The 19288-nt window shown below is 37.3% G+C and overlaps 1 protein-coding gene across 1 annotated transcript in view; it reads right to left on the reverse strand.

Moving 5' to 3' along the window:
- The window catches only part of STIM2 (stromal interaction molecule 2), a 164615-nt gene that overhangs the window by 93781 nt on the left and 51546 nt on the right, over nt 1-19288 (reverse strand). The window contains exon 3 of the mRNA XM_082464554.1: nt 6138-6268. Within this exon, the coding sequence (XP_082320680.1) occupies nt 6138-6268 (131 nt within the window). The remainder of the gene's footprint in view (nt 1-6137; nt 6269-19288) is intronic.

Consider the following 19288-nt stretch of genomic DNA (forward strand, 5'->3'; position numbering starts at 1 on the left):
ATCCCTGGTTCCTAGCACAGAGCTCTTAAAAGCCTTGGCATTTCCTCAGTGATAGTGTCCTTTCCTCCTTTAATCACCCCTGAGTTCATGCTAATGAGATGACTAAGGGTGGGGCCCCTAGATAGCCTCAGGATGGGGCTGATCACCAGAAAGACCAAGTGATCAGAGAATTGGAAATTTCAGTCCCAGCTACCTGACCTCTGGGAAAACTGAGCTCTGTAAAAACTCTTGAACTTAGAGATTCAGAGAGCTTCCCAGGTTGGTGAATATATCAAGGTGTGGGAGGTGCTGGGAGGGCGGCATGGCCAGAGAGGGCATGGAAGCTCCATGCGCCTTCTACCACACCTTGTCCTATACATATACAGCACTTGGCTGTTCCAGAGTTATATCCTTTTTAATAAACCAGTAAACATAAGTAAAGTGTTCTCCTGCGTTCTGTGAGCCATTCCAGCAAATTTTCTTTTTTTTTTTTTTTACTGAAGTACAGTTGATGTACAACATTATATAAGTTACAGGTATACAATATGGTGATTTGCAATTTGTAAAGGTTATACTCTATTTATAGTTAGTATGAAATACTGGCTATATTCCCTGTGTTGTACAGTATATCCTTGTAGCTTATTTACTTTATATATAATAGCTTGTACCTCTTAATCTCCTACCCCTGTATTGCCCCTCCCCTCTTCCCTCTCCCCACTGGTAACCACTAGTTTGTTCTCTATATCTGTGAGTCTGCTTCTTTTTTGTATTATTCACTAGTTTATTTTTTAGATTCCACGTATAAGTGCTATCAAACAGTATTTTCCTTTCTCTGTCTGGCTTATTTCACTTGGCATAACACCCCTCCAAGACTATCCATGTTGCTGCAAATGGCAAAATTTCATCCTTTTTATGGCTGAGTAGTATTCCACTGTATTTATGTACCACATCTTCTTTACCCACTCATCTGTTGATGGATGCTTAGGTTGCTTCCATATCTTGGCAATTGTAAACAATGCTGCTATGAACACTGGGGTGCACGTATCTTTTTGAATTCATGGGGTTTTTTTGTTTTTTTCAGATACATACCCAGCAAATGTTCAAATCTGAGGAAGGAGCCATGGGAACCCCAGATTTATCGCCAGTCAGTCAGAAGTTCAAAAACATAACCAGAGACTTGTGACTGGGATCTGAGGTGAGGGCAGTATTATGGGACTGAACCCTTTAACTTGTGGGATCAGGGAGAGAGCATCAGAATTGAATTGAATTGCTGGAAATGCAGTTGGTGTTGGAAAACTGAAGAACTGGTTGGTGTCAGAAAATACCCCAGAGTAGTAATATTTATAACTTGATATATCAATTAATAACAAAAGTAATTTTATTATGTAGATTTTTAATATAAAGAATCTAGCCTTATTCTAGGCTCAGAATTAACCAATCTTAATAAATTAATTTGTAACTTCTGAAATGTGGCTACCTAAAACTATTCCAGCTTTAAAAAGTGAAAGTGCACACCAATCTTTTCAAACATTTTATAATACTAAACTCTTCAAGTTAACCATATCCGCCTGCCAATGCAGGAGACACGGGTTCGAGCCCTGGTCCATGAAGGTCCCACATGTGGCGGAGCAACTAAACCCGTGCACCACAACTACTGAGCCTGCGCTCTAGAGCCCGCAAGCCACAACTACTGAAGCCCGTGTGCCTAGAGCCCATGCTCCGCAACAAGAGAAGCCACCACAATGAGAAGCCCCCGCGCTGCAACAAAGAGTAGCCCCTGCTCGCCGCAACTAGAGAAAGCCTGAGTGCAGCGACGAAGATCCAACACAGCCAAAAAAAATAAATTGAATTATTAAAAAAATAATAATAATCCCTCTGAATTAATATATTTCTTAACCTAAAACAATGCTAAGCAATGAGTAGTTCCTCAGAAATACCAAAATCAAAGGAAAACTTAGCACCATCAGTGTAATAACTTAAAATTATAACCTTTCAACACAGTACAAGAATTAGTGTTGTAAATTATCTCCAGTCTAATTGATGGACAGAATTATGAAACTGCACAGAGTATTCATCTACTAAACACTACACTCTCTCTGAATTGACATGGAATTTGATCAAACTAATACTGTAAATGACTAAGAAAATGTACAACAATAATTTCAGGAAATCTATTTAGTCTAGAGAATAATTTCCTCTACAAACAGTATCAAATATATGAACATAAAATTCTATTGACTCCATAATTCATATGGATAGTAATAATTTATGGAGTAAATGGAATTTATGTTAGAATATTTGATATTCAAAATCTTAAGCAACTATATTAGCAACTAAGTAAACACCTTAGACAATCTTGGGAGGATTAGAAAGAACAATTCATCACTAACAATTCAGAGTATTACTTCTAAAAAGTAGTTTTACAGCTTGATTTTATTGTGTGTATGTGTGTGTTTGTACTGGAAGAAAGAGAAGGAATGGTGATGATGTTGAGAGAATGAATTACTCAGTATAATAAAGTGACCCTCAATAAATGACAACTACTTTGTTATATTCCTGTAAGTAAAACTCCTAATAATCATCAACTTCATTTCATTTACTCTACTTTACGACCAACAGAATATATTTACATATTTCGAATACTTTTTAAGTTGGAAACAATGTAAAATAGGACTATCCTGTCATCTGCAGTTCTAAAAATGAAAGAAATAAATTTGACTATTTTGAACTGAAAGCCATGATTTTGGTATTAATAGAACTGAACTCTAATTAAAATGATTTAACCACAATGAGAAGAGATTATCTCAGTAAGCATGAATCAGCTGATGCAGAGATAGTAAAAAAACAAAAAGACTAAAGAGTTAATATCTGATCTAATAAGTACTAAGAAATCACTGTTAAATTTCTTAGCTAGAGAAAGACACTCTCAAAGTGATATGCATGATGATTAGAGAGGAAAAATTTAGAGGTAATAATCTAGGCATAAGATAATAAATACCTAGATTAAAATGGAATAAGTAAATAACTAAAACAGGTAAGTGAAAAAGGAAGAAAAAGGAATAAATTCTAAGAACACAAAATTTTATTTATAGCAGGGGTTGGCACACTACAGACTGATGCCTGTCTTTGCAAACAAAGTTTTATTGGAACACAGCCATGACCATTAGTTCATATACTGTCTATGGCTGCTTGGCACTACAATGGGAGAGTTAAGTAGATCCAACAGAGATCATACGGCTCACACAAATCTAAACTATTTACTAGCTGGCCTATATTCGTTTCCTATGGCTGCTGTAACAAAGTACCATAAACTGAGTGGCTTAAAATAACAGAAATTTATTCTTTCACGGGTCTGGAGGCTATAAATCTAAATAAAGTGTCAGCAGGGCCATGCTCTCTGAAAGGCTCTAAGGGAGAATCTGTTTCATGCCTTTCTCTTGGCTTTTGGTGTCACCAGCAATCCTTGTCATTCCTTGACTTGTAGCTGCATAACTCCAATCTCTGCATCCACTGTCACATGATCATCTTCTCCCCTGTGTCTGTCTGTCCACATGGTGTTCTCCTCTCTTACAAGGACACCAGTCATATTGGATTAAGAGCCCATGCTACTCCAATATACGCTCCTCTTAAATAACTACATCTGAAATAAACTTATTTCCAAATAAGGTCACATTATGAGGTAGTGGAGGTTAGGACTTCAAAATATTTTTTTTTTGGGGGGGGAACATATTTCAACAGATAATTTGGCCCTTTACAGAAAAAGTCTGCCAACTCCTAATTTAAAAAAGTAAAAACTGGTACTGGGGGCTTCCCTGGTGGCACAGTGGTTGAGAGTCTGCCTGCCGATGCAGGGGACACAGGTTCGAGCCCTGGTCTGGGAAGATCCCACATGCCGCGGAGCAACTAGGCCCATGAGCCACAACTACTGAGCCTGCACGTCTGGAGCCTGTGCTCCGCAACAAGAAAGGCCACGATATGGGCTTCCCTGGTGGCGCAGTGGTTGAGAATCTGCCTGCCAATGCAGGGGACACGGGTTCGAGCCCTGGTCTGGGAAGATCCCACATGCCGCGGAGCAACTAGGCCCGTGAGCCACAATTGCTGAGCCTGCGTGTCTGGAGCCTGTGCTCCGCAAGAAGAGAGGCCGCGATAGTGAGAGGCCCGTGCACCGTGATGAAGAGTGGCCCCCACTTGCCGCAACTAGAGAAAGCCCTCGCACAGAAACGAAGACCCAGCACAGCCATAAATAAATAAATAAATAAATAATAAAAATTAAAAAAAAAAAAAAGTGCTTGTTTGTAAGTTTAAAAAAAAAAAAAAAAGGCCGCAATAGTGAGAGGCCCGCACACCGCGATGAAGAGTGGCCCCCACTTGCCGCAACTAGAGAAAGCCCTCGCACAGAAACGAAGACCCAACACAGCCAAAAATAAATAAGTAAATAAAGGAGTTCCTTTTAAAAAAAAAAAAAAACTGGTACTTCCTTAGTGGCACAGCGGTTAAGAATCCACCTGCCAACACAGGTGACACGGTTCAAGCCCTGGTCCAGGAAGATACCACATGCCACACAGCAACGAAGTCCATGCACCACAACTACTAAGCCTGCGTTCTAGAGCCCATGAGCCGCGAGCCACAACTACTGAGCCCATGTGCCACAACTACTGAAGCCCGCGCACCTAGAGCCCGTGCTCCGCAACAGAAGCCACCGCAATGAGAAGCCCGCGCGCTGCAACGAAGAGTAGCCCCCACTCGCCACAACTAGAGAAAGCCCGTGCATAGCAACAAAGACCCAACGCAGCCAAAAATTAAAAATAAATAAAATAAACTTTAAAAAAATAAAATAAAAGAGTAAAAACTGAGGAGAAGTAGGTCCACAATTGCCATTGAACAGTGAGGGATTTCAAAGAGAAGATCTGGGATTTTGCTTTAGATAAACTAAGCTGAAAACAAAAGAGCCCTCAAAAGATGTCAGGCAGAAAGCAATATATGTAGGTCAGAATCTGGACTGGCTTAGAGATGGAGGAATCAGGAGTAACCTAAAAATGGGTGAGCATTCTCAAGGTAAATGTTTTATACAGCAGGTCAAAAATTGATCTTTAGAGAATGTTTCTGTTACATAACAATGTGATTAGATAAAAATGTGATGAGAGGATGTCACTGTTATACAACATTAGATAATAATGTAGAAAATAGTGTAATTTAGTATTACGTAAACTAAAAGAGAAGCATCTCAACAGTGACGAATACAACAAAAAGGGTGAAAAGAACTAAAAAATGACCCGGGAATTTGGTTAGAATGAGACCATAGTCAAATAAAGAAAACAACCTCTAAGAAGAAAACTAAAAGGGACACGAGACAGGGGTAAGATGAGAATGCTTAAGAAATAAAGCGCTATTTATTTGTATGGTGAGTACTGTAGATTAGGACATTGGTGACCCCCAGTAAACCACATCTCCTGGTATTCATATCCTTGTATAATCCTTTCCCACACAGACTCTGAGCTCAGCCAAATAACTTGCTTTAAGCCAATTTGATATTAACAGGCATTGGCAAGCAGGGGCATGATAAGCACTTTCACATGGGAACTTGTTTTCTTGGAACACTGCCACCTGGAAGCTGGATGCCATGCTGTAAGGAAGCTTGAGCTAGACTCCTGAATGATAAGAGACTGGATGGAGAGAGACTCTGATGGAAAAGAGGTCATCTGAGATATTCCAGCCCAGCAGAGCTGGCAACTGAATGCAACTGCCACAGTGACCTCGGGCCATAACTACAGGAACAGAAAAAGTGCTCAGCAAAGCCCAGTCAACGCAGAGGATCAGGAGAAATAACAAAATGTTGTTGTTTTAGGCCACTAAATTTTGTGGTGGTCTGTAAAGCAGCAATAGATAACTGATATAGTCAGAATAGGATATATGTTGAGAAACCCAAGTACACAAGACTGGGATTTCTTATAAACCTGAGAAGACTTGTATAGACGTGAAAAAAAAGAAAAAAGAAAAACCATGTAAATACAAAGGGTAAAATTAAAATGTAAAGAGAAAAACTAAAGATGATGAAGATGAAGGAGTTGAGTCATACAAGGAATAATGGGAAAATTTAAGACTGAAAACTTGGTCATTCTGTTTTAAGAGAATACCAGGGAAAAAGGGTTTCCACCTACTTCATCACTTTCATCTACTTCAATTCCACCATCTTTGTCATCATCCATTTGTTTATGTATTGTTTGAAGAGCTTCCAGACTAAATCTATCTTCTTCTGTGAAGCATGGTGGACTCAGTGACATGCAGGGATCTGAAATAGAACAAAGGGCAATTACTAACTTGCAATCCCCAAACACAGGCTATAGTCAAGAGAATGTAATTTAAAGCAAAACCAACAAATTAAATTTCAGACTAAGTCAAACTAAGAGGCTTTAAGACGTCTAGTAGGGTATTCTTCACATCAAAAGTATAATATATGAACACACTGACTAAAAATAAATAATTCAATTTAATTGATATTAGTCAACTAAAACCAGTACTAAATTCAGGTTGTCTACATTCTTCCACATCTTTAACCATTTTCTTCTTATCCAGCTCATTATATTTATAAATTATTCCTCCCCCAAAACAGATAAACTCCCTCTTTAAAAAAAAAAAAAAAACTAAAAATCACAGAGTACAAGGTGCTATTTTTGTATAGTCCAGTTTAAAACATAAGTCCTAGGGAAACATCACAAAGAATACAAGAAAAAGAAATGCAGACTATTCACATGATCCTTAGACATGTTTTTATCATTTTTCTATCTAACAGAATCCAAGAGTCCACCATATGACTTTTTAAAATAAAATGTATAACTTCTTAGATTCAACAAGGAAAAACTGAATTTTTAAAAATCTTGTTCTTCATGTTTTTCTTAACATACATTTATTGGCTAAACCTTTTCCTATGGAAAATGAGTGAATCCTCACATTTAGGTTGTCAAAAACCAACAATTTAAAGAGAATGTGGGGTTTTTCATGGCTTAAAATGAGATTAATAAAAATTACCTCCTGTTGACTCAACCAGTAAACACTCTACATACCAAAATGGAAAAGTACTGCCAAAACTTCACTCACACCCAATCTGGCTGACTGCTGGATTGACAAATTCCAGGAACTGACTTCTACCAGGTCACTAAAATAATATCCTTTTAAAACATCATCAGATCCACGTGTATTTCTAGGAACAGTATGGTCTTAAAGTTTAAAGTGGTTATTAGCATAACAGAAGGGTTAGCCACAGTTTGGCTATCTCCTCAACAATAGTTAAAAATCTAGTTTATCATCTGGTCCTGCTAACTGACTGGACAAATCACTTGTTCTTGTATCTTAGTTACCTCTCTAAACTAAAGCAAGTAGACTAGATGTTTACTAAGCTCTATTGCAGCCATAATGGCCTAAGAATATCTAATTCTGCACTTAGGAAAAAAAATTACAAGAAAAGAAGCCAGTCCTGGAGACCAACTAATAATTTTCTAAAAAAAAAAACAATTTAAGCCTATATTACCTGCATGTTCTATTTATAGACCATTTTGGCAATTTAACATTTCTAATAGTTTTAAGTTTTTAATCTGAAACTTAATTTTGATTCCTTTAATTTTAGAAGGGAAGGAAACAGAAAAGGAAACTCTCTAAAAATGAAATTATAAGTTATGTGACATAAATATGTGTATAAATATTCAAAACTCTGATTAAGATTTGCTAAAATTTAAGAAATTACAGGCATAATGGTCAATTATGATCCCTAATTCACAAGACATCCAGAACCCTGATATGCCCATAAGTTATTCTGAATGGATGCAAAATAAAATATAAGCTCTCAGGTATCACAACAACACATGGTGTGAAGAAGATGTGTATACAACGTGCTACTGCCTCCAGCAGGCATATTTTTAACACATATTTATTTTGCTAACCAACATATGAAGTGAAAGTTATTACAACTAGTACAATAAGGAAAGGCTCAGCATCACTCACTCTGATTAAACAGGCTTTGTTGTCAAACTCTCTAAGCGAAGTCAACAGTGAGGACGGCAGAAACATTAAAAAGCTTGAGAGAAAATTAGGAGGAACATATGATCTGGAAAAAACTCATATATAAACAAAATGGGTAGTTTTTTACTTAAATTAACTTAGTTAATAAAACACTATGTCTTAGGGTCTACTTCTGGATGTAACTTCTCCATGAAGAATTTCATAAATACTAGCTCCTAGTGAGTACTTCTTTCTCTGAACACCATTCCATACATTCAACAAATATCTATTGAGCACCTACCATGTGTCAGGCATTAGAAATACCACAGTAAACAAAAGAGGTAAGAATTCCTCATAAAACTTACATTCTAATGGAGGAGATGAGCATAATAAGATAAATAAAAGGCATAGCATGTTAGTAGTGGTAAATATTAAGGAAAAACAGAGCAAAAAGCAGATAATGAAATGCCAAGGGATTTGAAATTTTCAACTGTATCTTTATTCTCAAATCATCCTTTAATGTTGTACTTTTAATTAACCTTTAATTGCTTAATGTCATTTTGTCCACACAACTAAGCTTATGAAAAGCGCAGGGACCATGTTATTCCATTTCTCACATGCTCATAATACCCAGGACTTAGCTGGGCACAATCTGGACCTCTGATAAATTCTGTTACTTCATACATTAACTAAATCACAAAATTCTAGGCTTCCATACTGTGCTAACCAGTGAGAGGCATTAGAAATTAAAGAGATAATAGAGTATCCTGTACTCGAAAAAGCTCACAGTCTAGGGAGGAAGAAGGCATGTTATTGGGTTAGGTACCACTGAGAACATTAATTGTAGGGCGTTATGAGAGCATGGAGAAAGGGCACCTAATCCAGATTGGGAAAGCGAAAGTCAGAAGTTTTCTAGAGGTAACCGTGGGGAGTTTTAAAGGACCCGTAGTTGATGACCTTGGGAAGGAGAGAAAAGCATGCCTGGAAAAAGAAACATCATATGTTCAGTGGCATGAAAAGAACATGAAACACTCAGAAAAATGCAACTGGTTAATATGTCTGGTACAGATAATATGTGGGTGGAAGAAAAAAAAAAAAGAGGAGATTGGTAAGAAGGGGTCTGAAAGTGGTTTTCCATACTAAGGAATTTGGATTTTTATCCTGAAAACTGAGAAGCCCATAAGGGATTTCAAGGAGAGAACCAACACAAACAGAGTCATTAGAAAGACCATTCTGGTGACAGTGGAAAATAGACAAGATGGAAGCAAGACTGGGAGCCACAGCAGTTGGGAAGTGCTTCGGGAATCCTGGCCACACTCAACAGTCCATGCCCCCAAGGAATGGGGGAGGTAAATGATGAAGGCTGCTCTAAGGCTTGGTGTTTTGCCAAGTTGGAACAGCAGAAGAAAAGGAAAGACAGGGGTTGAGGATATGGCAAGAGTGATCCACTTCTCCACATAAAATTTTATTTCCTTTTGGTACAGTGACTTAAGGCCTAGAAATCTAACTTAGAATAGTTGTGAATTCTGAACTCCATTACCTGTTCTAAGGTCTTTTTCACTTTTTCTCAGTTGTTTCCATTCTAGGTTACTTTAGCACAAGTGATCATTTTTAACTGACCTAAATTTCTTTTAAAATATACAAAATGATATAAAAGAACTGTACATATAATGAATCAGGTATAATGGTTTCAAAGACAACTGCTAAAATACCAAAATCAGTCTCCTTTGCCAACATCTTACAGACATCTACCTTAGCTACCCAAAATGCACTATGTACTCCATAGCCAGAACAGGTTTCTCATCTAAACAGAATTCACTTGTTCATTTAAACATGATATGGAGTGCCTGTCATGTGCCAGGCCCTGTACTTGGTGCTGGACACCCAACTAAGACAAATTTCCTCCCCTTGGTGCCCTCACCTTGTGTTAAATGCAACATGATGGGATGTATCTTTCTAGCATTATTATGCTGAGCATTCCTTTCTTTTCTCTGGATCAAGACCAGCACATTCCACTGAGAAAAAAAGGAATCAGCTGAAACAGAGTAAGACTTAACCAAAGTCAGCAATCAACACTATTGTTAAATTCCACCTTGTTTTCCTCTACCCAAAGCCAAACAAACACTCAATCTGATTCTGCAGAAACAGAGTTACTGAATTAAAATGATTTCACCTAATAAGAAACATCTGATATATTCTAGAAGCCAATGCTCTTTTATGTACATAATGTAATCCCTACAACTCTGTGTGAGGAACATATTATCTCCATTTTTCAGATGAGGAAATGAGACTAATGAGTTACTTTCTTAAAATCACACCCCTAGAAATGACAGACCTGGGATTCACACCAGTCTTCAAGACTCCAATTCATGTTCGAGTGTCAGTATAATGAACATAAATGCGTCAGTGTCACCAGTGTCAGAGAAGAATAAAGGATTGCTATCATAGATACTGCCAGGACCTGGCTGAGAAGCAGAGAGAACCAAGAAGCATAAATGTGTCCCAAGGAAGGGGATCACTAGATACCTCATAAATGACAGACATAATCTAGAATACAGACCTATACTTCTTAGATTACTTCTCCTTTTGATAAAAACGTACCTTTAATTCACACTCCCCTTGAACAAACCTTTACAATAAGTATATTACCACAGTAACAGACATATGTTGAAAGTTTAAACATATATTTGTTACTTATTTGTTACTTATCTAGCAAAATACATAAATGCCAGACTTCAGGTTAGAAGCCAGGTATACAAAGGGTAAAAACAAACAAATAAACTTAAATATGGCAAGTGCAATGACAGACATGTAATAAATATATAATGGCAGTAAAACTAAGGGAGTAGTCCTGTATAGCAAGAAGAAGATTTGAGGAGAAGGTGATATTTACATTGATTCTTGAAAGATGAGCAAGTGTTCTCTAGGGAGACATGAATAGGCAAGAACATAAGCTACTAATAGTTATTATAATAACAAAATAATGATGACAATAACTATCAATTACAGAGTGTCTATAACATATTACATAAATGTATATATAAATTATATATTATATATTTCACTTTGTTCATAAAATAGGCATTATTATTACCATTTGACTAGGTAATTAAAAGACTGATAATATCATTGAGGGCCAGATTATGGAGGGATCTACAGATTATTCTAAAGTGACAATAAAGGGGAAAAAATATTAATAAATTACTCACTGAAACCCCCTACTTGCAGTATCCTTGACCTGCAAAGCTCTTTCTCCCACGTACACCCACTGTTGGTTAACTCCTTTCATTCTAGCACAAATGTTTTTGCTCAGAGGTCATCTTATTTCCCTATCTAAAATAGCCTTCCCCTTTTCTATTTGCTATATTTTTCTTCACAGCACTTAATCACAGGGCACATATTATGTATTTATTTTCTTACTGTCCAATCCTCCACTATAATGCAATCATGAGATGAAAGGCTTTGTTTTGATTGTTGCTCTTTTCTGAGTACCTAGAACAGTGCCTGGCACATAGTAAGCGCTCAAAAAATATGTTTACTGCATTACTTACCTAACTGGTTTCCAATATAAATGTTTGGAAGAGAAAAACTTTTCACGAAATTACTTGGCTGATTAGAAAACTAAGATGTAGAAAGTGACAATAAAACCCCTCACCTCTTTATAGTACTAAAGTTAACTCTTAAGTGTTAGTAAAAATATACTAATATTATTCCTGCTCCAATTAAAACTATTCAGTGGCCCCCAAGAGCCTAAAGTATAAAGTCTATTTTTTCACTGTCAAATACTGCTGTTTAAATACTTAATGAACAAAATATACAACATATTATAAAAAAAAATGGAAGGGAACTTTAAAATATTTAAGATTCAAGGCCCTTATACTTTAGCAGCAAAGATAAAATTTCATGAAGGCAAGGACTAAGCTTGTTTTATTCATTACTATATATTATTACTATTATTATATATGTTATAATATATGTACATTATTATTATACAGTACCACTCCTAATAAATAATTATGGCTGACTGGCTTTTGCATGCAAGCAATTGCATTTTTGGTGGTATTAGGAAAGAGAAATTGGATTTTAATAAGTGGGGTTAGAAAAAGAGAAAACAAGAACAAACCCAAAGAGGAAATAAGATGACATCTGGGACCCACAAAGAGCAGTCTGGCTCTCTACTGAGAGTGCTACTCAGTGCTCCTCGCTGCTCACCGCTCCTCCAGCTGCTGCTGCAGGTCTTCAGCGGAGGGGTGGGGAGGCCGGTCCCACACAACAAGCAACTGCCCTCTGCCAGCTAACAGTGCTGCCCAGAGGGAGGAAGAAAACACTAGCAAGCGTGGGTGGAGGAGCAGTAGGATGTGAATCTGGAAAGATGGCTTGGGGTTATCAGTCAGTGAATGACAATGAACCAAGAAAGAAGACTCTAAAAGAAGCCACTGATCATTTTTAAGTGAACTGTGACTTGATGGCAAATATAACAGAAATCACAACTTATATTTTGTGTAGTGCTTTCAAGTTCAAAAAATGCTTTCCATATAGTCAGTTTTATTTTAATCTAGAGAAAAAACTATAGTCTCAGTTTACATGCTTGTTACCAGTGAATGCCTATTCCAACAGTACAGGCAGGAAGTAACAACATAAACTACAACCACAGCAGTGAGGATAGATAGAAGAGGTCAGACTGAAGTGACAACTGAATGTAGTGAGAGAAAGGAGACAAATATGACTGACATTTTTAGAATGAACTAAAAGTCTAGGTAAAACAAAGGTACACTTCTATTTGGCTGAGTGAAACCAAACAACATAGAGTTACAAAATGCGCCAAATGTGATTCCATTAAGTCTTTACTAGAGGCATAAATATTTATGCCATATTCTATATTTTGTTGTCCCAGTCAATTGATATAGGCAAGGAATACAGTTCAGAAATGTAAGAAATAAGAGCTTAAGAAATAAATGAAACTGAAAAAGTAAATCCAGTCTTTAAAGCTAGTTTCCCTCCCATAATACCTTTAAGGTCAGCAAATTTCATGCAGAAAAGAACGAAGAAGGAGAGCCAGCCGACTTTTAATCACAAACCAATGACTGTAGCCCATTAACAATGTGCAACATCATATACTGCCAAGAACGTGGCTTACCACGCTGGCAACTATTTATGAGTCTCATGATTAGGATTTTCTTAATTACTACCACTGAGAGAAAAATTTTAAATAAATATTGTTCATACTTAGTACTTCCATTAATAGTTCAAGCATTTATCAAATCAAATACTTCAATCTGAATATTTTGAGAGCAAATTTTCTCTAAAATCTTCAGAGGTAACCGTTTGGTGTCATTTTTCAATAAACCAACAATCTGATTCAAACTCAAAAAGAAAGTGAATAATGTCTTCTTTCTTTTTTGATATCCTCTTTAAGGCAGAGTCTGCCTTATTTCTCTTATTAACCCAATGTCTAGCATATCACCAACACCTGGCATATAGGAGGATTAATGGATGTTTCTCAAAAAGTCTAATAAATAAATAATAAAGGCTGCCACATACTTTTTTAAAGAGAAGTTTCAACCCATAATCTATTATATTTCCCGGTATATGGTAGATATTCAAACTATGCTAATATTTACTGAAAGTATATTACATGCCAGAACAACAAATGAGAAAAAGAAAATTGTAACTGGTATACACAACGCTATACCAGGATGCTATAAAAATGCAGATGGATTCTGAATCTCAAATGTTTAACTCAGATTTTTGAAAAGTTCAACAAAGGAGACAGACCTCACCAACAACAGGGCTGAGAAACCACTGCTGATATATCAAATTATGGCTTAAGTATTACACTGAAAAGAAAATAAAGAGCCTTTATTTTGAAACCCTTTCTGATTGATGACTGCCTCTTGGAGCTCTGAATCACTGACTTTGTTTACAAAGTACTCATTAATTAGTCTGACTCTTGTAAAAAGAAAGAACTTTCCCCTCATCTGTTAGCTAAAAATTTCCCTTAAAAATTGCTAAGTTCACTTATACCTTCCAAATGTTTTAAACAGACTATCTGATACAAACTCAGTTACTTAGGTCCTTTCCCACTTTCCAGGGATATTTTTCAACTTACCATCTTCTGATTATTTCACTCCCACTTATTCCCCCACCCTCACAAAGCATCTTGTCCTTGCCACCTCAAAAAGTTCCTGCTAATCTTCTCAAAGAGCCTCTCTAAAGGTAGGAGACAAGGTGATGCCTCTGCCTCAAAACTATCTTAATATGCAATTCATTTACCAACACATTCTTCAACCCAAAAATATCTACACTTATATTCATGGTTAACCAATATGTTCCTTTAATGTATGTAAATAAGTGAGAAGTATTTATGCAGCTGTATTTATCTCTAGATTCACTGACAGCTGCCTAATTTTTCCCACTGTGTTTTACACTATAACCTCCTAGAAAGCAATACTATATCTGAGTATAACTTTGCTGTATCTGTCATATGCAGGAAAATACTGTTGACTAGGTGCAAAAAACAAAAGTAAACAGATGCATGCATACACTTATTTACTGACTCCTAATTTCCCAGGATGCTATAAACACTAACTTTATTTATCTATCTGTTTACTTATTTATTTATGGCTGCATTGGGTCTTCATTGCTGTGCACGGGCTTTCCCTAGTAGCGGCGAACGGGGGCTACTCTTTTGCGGTGCGCGGGCTTCTCATTGCAGTGGCTTCTCTTGTTGCACAGCACGGGCTCTAGGCGCGTGGGCTTCAGTAATTGTGGCACGTGGGCTCAGTAGTTGTGGCTTGCAAGCTCTAGAGCACAGGCTCAGTAGTTGTGGCATGCGGGCTTAGTTGCTCCATGGCATGTGGGATCTTCCCAGGCCAGGGCTCGAACCCATGTCCCCTCATTGGCAGGCGGATTCTTAACCACTAAGCCACCAGGGAAGCCCTAACCACTAACATTTTGATTAGCAACATTATGTTCACAGAGTAGTGAAATAGCTTTATTTTTATTTGTTTTGGAGGGAAGAAAATGATAATTCAAAGTTACAACCAGAACACTGTGCATGTACTTAATGCCACTGAATTATATACTTAAAATGGTTTAAATGGTAAATTTTATGTTATATATATTTTACCACAATTTTTTAAAAAGCTATAAGCAAAACATAAGCTATGGAGAACAAAGACCATTAAAACCATTCAACCTACATCAACACCTCAGGAAATAAAGAGAACGTTGTTGTTACTGCCAGGCATTGATCCAACTGTTTCACTTCTCTGTTTCACTTCTCTCTCAGTGCGAGAATTTAACAACAGTCAAAAATAAAATCAGTATCCCAATTTTTCAGATGAGAAATGTTGAGCACTCTGTAGGAGGAAAAAGAACTTTTAATTCATTCTCATTCTGCCTCTTATTATATAACCTCAGGAAAGTTATTTAACTTATTTGCCTTAACTTCTTCATCTGTAAAATGGGAATAATAGTAAATTTGCAAGGTTGTTGTTAGAATTAAATAAGACATCTATATATAAAACACCTAATACAGTGTGAGGCACATACTTGGAACTTCATAAACAACACTCAATAGATACTTTTTATTATTATCCAGAAAGGTAAGGTTCCTGTTGAAATTAAACAGCACAGTAGGAATTCAATGCCAAGTCTCCTGCAATCTAAGTGTACTCTTCCTATAATATCAATATTACTATTACCTTAACAGATATCAAAAACATTCGTTTTTAATTAGACTTAACTCTAAATATCTTTTGGCCGATCCCAAAACCAAATACACCCTAAAATACAAAGAGAGAAGATAAAGAGGGAGCAGAGTATTTGTTGGGTAACTTATATGCCAGGTGCTTTACTTGGTTATCTAATTCTACTTCTCTCAACAACCCTACCAAGTTGGAATCATGCTACCACTTCTCACAATGAATTAGCCAAGACTCTCATATGTAAAGTAATTTACCCACAGTGAAAAGCTTTAATCATTTTATTGAAATTCAACCTAGGTCTGTCCAAATCCAAAGAACTTAATTTTTCCCTATATCTCACAATCTGTCAAAAGAAAAAGACTTCTTAGTTTTAAAAATACCCAAAAAGAATATTTTGTGCTATATTCCCATCACCTAGAACATCACCTGAAACATAACAAGTACTCAGTAAGTATGAATCGAATGAGTGAATCAATATAGAAACTTGATGAGTGGTCATGGGTTAAGCTGGTTTATATTTATATCTGCCTACCTTTAATTACACTAGAAAAGTTCTCTTTTTATATGGAAGAATCAAATCAACAAAATATAACCAAACCACCAAATGTGATAAAGTACCAAGCACTTTAGCTGACAGCAACTCCATTCTTACAAGTGCTAAGGGTCAAAAACTCTAAGGTCATTCTTGACGACACTCACACACGTCACATCCAACCTCAGGAAACCTGTTGGCTCTACCTGTGAAACATTATGCAGACCTATTACGTAGACCCTATTCAGAGTCATCATCTCTCGCATGGATTACTGTCCCTCATCTTTAACGATTTCTCTCCCTTCCTTTTATAGCTAAATCCATGGCCACCCATTATAATCACTCCTCTGCAAACACCCTCAACTCCCTTGCCATTCTCTCACTTCATCATTCTTGGTTAGCAAAGCCACAACAACTAAAGAAAAACCTAATTCTCCACCTACTGTGCATCTATACCCATGCATCTAAACACAGCTGATCATGATGCCTTAAATCCATAGCCACAAACTTCAACGGCACCCTTAATGTTGCCAGGCAATCATACAGTAACTCCCTGGTCTATTCACTCTCCCACTCTATTTCACATCTTCCTGATCCTCAACCCTCAATGTCTTCTCCCCACCCTTATTCATGGCAATGACTCTGCTTCCTGTGCTTCACTGAAAGAAAAAAAAAAAAATTTAATGAAGCAATTAGAAGAGATCTTCCACAAACTCTCACGACCCATCGAACTACCTCCCAGCATCTACACCTCATACTGTGCCTCTGGCCTATTAACACAGAGGAATTATCCAAGTTTCTATATAATGCCAATCCCTACACTCGTGAACTAAATCTTATCCCACTGAGCTCCTCAAGAGCACTACTCCATGTATTCATCCTTAACATTTTGTTCTCAGTGGATCATTGGCATCAGAATATAAACATGCTTTTCTCCCATCCTTTAAAAAAAAAAAAAAAAAAGGTAAAACACTCTCAATTCCACTTTACTACTCCCCTTTGCAGAAAATCTCCTCAAAAACATTGCTAACTTACCATCTTGAATTTCTCTCCTCCTTTTCTCTGTTAAAATACACTCCAGCCAAAACAATCTTGAGAAAAAACAGAGCTAGAGGAATCATGCTTCCTGACTTCAGACTATACTACAAAGCTACAGTAATCAAAACAGTAGGATACTGGCACAAAAACAGACACAGATCAATGGAACATAATAGAGATTCCAGAAATAAACCCACACACTTATGGTCAATTGATCTATAAGAAAGGAAGCAAGAATATACAATGGAGAAGACAGTCTCTCCAATAAGTGGTTCTGGGAAAACTGGACAGCTACATGTAAAAGAATGAAATTAGAACATTCTCTAACCCATATACAAAAATAAACTCAAAATGGACTAAAGACCCAAATGTAAGACCAGATACTATAAAACTCCTAGAGGAAAACATAGGTGGAATACTCTTTGATATATATCAGAGCAATATTTTTTTGGATCTGCCTCCTAAAGTAAAGGAAATAAAAGCAAAAATAATCAAATTGGACCTACCTAAACTTAAAAGCTTTTGTACAGCAAGGGGAACCATCAACAAAAAGACAACCTGATGAATGGGAGAAAATATTTGCAAATGATATGACCGATAAGGGATTAATTTCCAACATATATAAATAGCTCATATAACTCAACATCAAAAAACAAACCACTCGGGCTTCCCTGGTGGCACAGTGGTTAAGAATCCACCTGCCGGGCTTCCCTGGTGGCGCAGTGGTTGAGAGTCTGCCTGCCAATGCAGGGGACACGGGTTCGAGCCCTGCTCTGGGAGGATCCCACATGCCGCGGAGCAGCTGGGCCCGTGAGCCACAACTACTGAGCCTGAGCGTCTGGAGCCTGTGCTCCGCAACAAGAGAGGCCGCGATAATGAGAGGCCCGCGCACGGCGATGAAGAGTGGCCCCCGCTTGCCGCAACTAGAGAGAGCCCTCGCACAGAAACGAAGACCCAACACAGCCATAAATAAATAAGTAAATAAATAAATAAACTGAAAGTTAAAAAAAAAAAAAAAAAAAACCTTTAAAAAAGAATCCACCTGCCAATGCAGGGGATACAGGTTCAAGTCCTGGTCGAGGAATACCCCACATGCCGCGGAGCAACTAAGCCTGTGTGCCACAACTGCTGAGCCTGCACTCTAGAGCCCGTGAGCCACAACTACTGAGCACGCGTGCCACAACTACTGAAGCCTGCGTGCCTAGAGCCCATGTTCCACAACAAGAGAAGCCACCACAATGGGAAGCCTGCGCACTGCAACGGAGAGTAGCCCCCACTCTCCACAACTAGAGAAAGCCCGCACGCAGCAATAAAAACCCAACGCAGCCAAAATTCAATAAATTTTTTTTAAAAAAGGTGATTTAAAAAAAACAAAACACTCAATTAAAGAATGTGCAGAAGGACTGAATAGACATTTTTCCAAAGAGGAAATGCAGATAGCCAACAGGCACATGAAAAACATTCTCACCATCAGTAATCATCAGAGAAATGCAAATCAAATCCACAACGAGATTATCACCTCACTCTTGTCAGAATGGCTATCGTCAAAAAGAACACAAATAAAAAATGTTGGCGAGGATATGGAGAAAAGGGAACCCTTGTACACCGTTGGTGGGAATGTAAATTGGTACAGCCACTGTGGAAAACAGTACAGAGGTTTCTCAAAACACTAAAAATAGAACTACCATTTGGCCCAGCAATTCCACTCCTGGGTATATATACAAAAAAAAAAAAAAAAAAAAATCAGAACACTAATTCAAAAAGATACATGCACCCCAATGTTCATAGCAGTATTATTTACAATTGCCAAGATATGGAAGCAACCTAAGTGTCCACCAACAGATGAATGGATAAAGAAGATGTGGTATATAAATAAAATGGAATACTACTCAGCTATAAAAAAGAATGAAATTTTGCCATTTGCAGCAACATGAATAGATATGGAAGGTATTATGCTGAGTGAAATAAGTGAGACAGAGAAAGACAAATACTGTATGCTATCACTTATATGTGGAATCTAAAAAATACAACAAACTAG

The sequence above is a fragment of the Balaenoptera physalus genome (genome assembly GCF_965194825.1).
Source record: "Balaenoptera physalus genome assembly, chromosome: 5".
NCBI classification, from domain to species: Eukaryota; Metazoa; Chordata; class Mammalia; order Artiodactyla; family Balaenopteridae; genus Balaenoptera; species Balaenoptera physalus.